The 3,297-nt window shown below is 38.3% G+C and overlaps 1 protein-coding gene across 1 annotated transcript in view; it reads left to right on the top strand.

The window, feature by feature from the left end:
* Positions 1–531: 531 nt before the first annotated feature.
* The window catches only part of LOC107599577 (sodium/hydrogen exchanger 3-like), a 45,512-nt gene continuing 42,746 nt past the window's right edge, over positions 532–3,297 (top strand). Inside the window, exon 1 of the mRNA XM_016291220.1 lies at positions 532–541. Coding sequence (XP_016146706.1) covers positions 532–541 — 10 coding nt within the window. The remainder of the gene's footprint in view (positions 542–3,297) is intronic.

Genomic DNA, 3,297 nt, shown 5'->3' with positions numbered 1-3,297 from the left:
GATGATAGGCCACTGAAGACTCTCCCACTGGGGGTCCGGCCAACCTCAGCTCTCCTATCCCTTGTATCTCCAACATGGAATACCCCTTAGTGGGGAGCTTGCTCTTAAAGAGGCTAGACCAGTAGTGGGACATTTCCTTCATGCAAGCAGACATGGCATGCAGGAATTGTCTCGCTGCAGGCTGAGAAGGAGGCAACCTTTTCCCAACATAAAGGTCACTTTTAGCAAGGTGGCCTAGACTGTTGGTTGGGGAAGTGGGAATTGTCTTCCTCCTCTTCGTCATCAATGTCTAAATCGAGGTGATCAGAGTTAGCATCGCCCTCTGCGTCCTCATCCCCCTGTTCACCCTCCTCCTGCACGAGCAGGCCCTCAAACAGTGGAGGCATATTCGGGGATTCAGCCTCCATCATGTCCACCCAGCTTGTGTGAGATGGTCAGTCGCTGCAGATTGTGTGGCAGCTCTGGACAGGCATGGGTCCTGCTTGTTAGTCACTGCCACTCTCAGCTTCCCTTCCAAGATTTTCACCGGCAATGACGCACAGTGAGTGCATGTTTGTGAGTCCGCAAGCAACGTTTGAGTGTGCTTCGGGCCCATACACACAAAGCACATGGGGTGATGGTTCCTGCCTGTGATGGTTCTACATGAGGATGGACACGGGTGGGATGCAACCTTCCTGATCTTTGACTCATTCCCTTTGACAGAGGTGATGGCTGTCGACATAATGGCTGAGAAGTGATGCAAACCTCAGACTCGTCACAACACTGTTAACCTGTTGGTCTAAAGTAATTAAACCTTCCAAAGGCTCGCCTTGACGTGTATAGCGTCAAGTTGACTTGACGTCACCTACCACTGTAATTTAATACGCAACAGGCCAATTAGAATAGCTCGCCTTGACGCGGACACTATTCTAATTTTTAAGGATGTCACTCAACACAATCCAGTCCAACTGACCTCGCGTTCAGTGACGGATTCCAATGACGGTCCGCCTGTCGAACAGTTTAGCAAAATCAGCAAAGTCAGGATGTGCTGAGAGAGCTTACTGCAGTCTCCCATGGGAAGAAAGCATGAATGACTTTGGCAGGGGTCGATCTGGCTGATATAGGTGGGGTGGAGCCTGGTCACAGGTCAGCCTGTCTGTCAAAGATAGACGTGGTGTTATAAGAGCTTCCGCAGTTGGTCACGCCCAAAGCGATCCCTCATAGTGAAACAAAGAGTGAAATTAGAAAAAGAACCAATCAACTTTTTGTGAATTTTCTTCTCCATCTCCTTCTTATTCTGTTTTTTTTTAATGTACACACAAAAAAAATAAAAACAGACATTTTCATAATAAGCATTTTGTCTTTTCTAGCTAAATTATTAAAACAAACATTATTTTTCTTAAAAATATCTGTTTTAAAAATAAATACAAATATTTATACACACATTAAAAACAGTAAAAACATTTATAACATAAAAATCGGTTTAAAAAAATGTTGTTCTTATGAACCTTAGGTTAGGGGTAAGTTTATCAAAGTATCCTGATAAAAATGTATTACAGTTTCCATAAAAATATTAAGCAGCACAACTGTTGATAATAATAAGAAATGTTTCTTAGGCAGCAAATCAGCATATTAAAATGATATCTGAAGCATCATATGACACTGAAGACTGGAGTAATGATGCTGAAAATTCAGCTTTGCCATCACAATAATTAATTATAGTTTAAAATATATTAAAATATTTATTTAGAAAAAAATGGTAATAATACTTCTCAGCTTACTGTTCTTATTGTATTTTTGACCAAGTAAATATATTTAGTTATTTAAAGAGAGCAGTACTAATTAAATTAAACTTTTCATGTTTTCCAAAAAAAATAAAAAAAGGAGAGAGGTCAACTTTCATGCAACAAATTGTCTACCCATAGCTCAATTATAACACTATTGCCACAACATACTTTATTATGTAAACTTCACTTGTCTGATTCACACACGTCACATACGCCTTTTCATCTGCAAGTTGTAACTTTACTGTTTAATTTTACTGTGTGGAGACATGCTGATATCGCGTTTGGTCTCGTTCTGTATCGCGTATCTTGTCAGTGTCTGCGCTTGCTTGGCCATTTGTTGCGGAGAAAATAAGGAAAGTGTGTCCAGCTGAATTAATTTAGTATTTTGTAAGACGGGTATAAAAAAGCTTAGTTTACTCCGACAGCGGTCGCGGCAGCTGTCGCGTGAAGGCCTCCTCGTGTGTAGACCGAAGAGTGTAAAGACCCTGACTGCTAAAGATACTTTTTAAAATGTCTTTTCAATAATTAATTAATTTAGTTTGTTTTGTTTTGGCAAATACAGTTAATAAATAAATTGTGAATGTCATGCAATTAATTGGATTCAAATGTTTCATAAATTGACAGCCTAATGTTAAAGTCTGAAGGTGATTGCTTACTGTATTTCTTTGTGTTTCATGTCAATGTGACCTGCAGTTTTACATCCAAATTCTGTGTGCGCAAAGATCCCATGTTCATAAACTCACAGCCTCTGTTAATTGGCTGTTGGCAAGAAGCAAATGAGGTATATCATTTCTATTTAGTTCCAGGACATGATCTGTAACACATCACTGGAAATGGACAAAGCTGGAGAGATCTACTCTGATAAATTACAGTGCTGAAACAATGCCTTACTGCTAGTTAATAATGTACTATATTAAATAATTAATGGGCCGCCTGAATCTTTGACTTTCCTCAAAGGCACAGTGTCAGGTCAGCTTTAGTGCATGATAGTCAAAATCAGACTGTAGTATAAAGTTCATTTTCAGATTTAACGAATTGAAGTAAACCACAACCAATACACACTTAAAAAAACACCCACTAAAACACCAAAATATCCAATAAAATAACCAATTACAATATGTAGGATTACTGGGATATATACTGTACATAAAATTTCCCATCTTTCCACAATTTATATTAAAAAACTTGAAATAGCTAAAATATAACAATAGCTATCTTTTACTTATTAAAATCATTATTTACAGTTGATAGATGTGTATAATTCTGACAGAAATTTAAAAAGATAATAATTGTGTCCCTTAGAGAAAGTCACCCCTGTGCATTGCAACATGCATCAAAGAGGCTGTAATGTATTCGCAATACCAGGACTTGATGTACGACATACTCTTGAATGTTGACCGTTGATTCTATTGCCGAGGTATGCAGTTATACTCACTGTACAAGTCGACGGTACTGATTGCAAAGATATAAAAAAACTACATCAATAATTACTTAAGACTTCCATAAAAGATACATGCTACTATTTTAATAC

Source organism: Sinocyclocheilus grahami, unplaced genomic scaffold (genome assembly GCF_001515645.1).
Source record: "Sinocyclocheilus grahami isolate Dianchi unplaced genomic scaffold, SAMN03320097.WGS_v1.1 scaffold268.1, whole genome shotgun sequence".
Classification (NCBI taxonomy): Eukaryota; Metazoa; Chordata; class Actinopteri; order Cypriniformes; family Cyprinidae; genus Sinocyclocheilus; species Sinocyclocheilus grahami.
The sequence above is the reverse complement of the archived record's forward strand: the minus strand, read 5'-3'. Positions and strand labels throughout refer to the sequence as shown.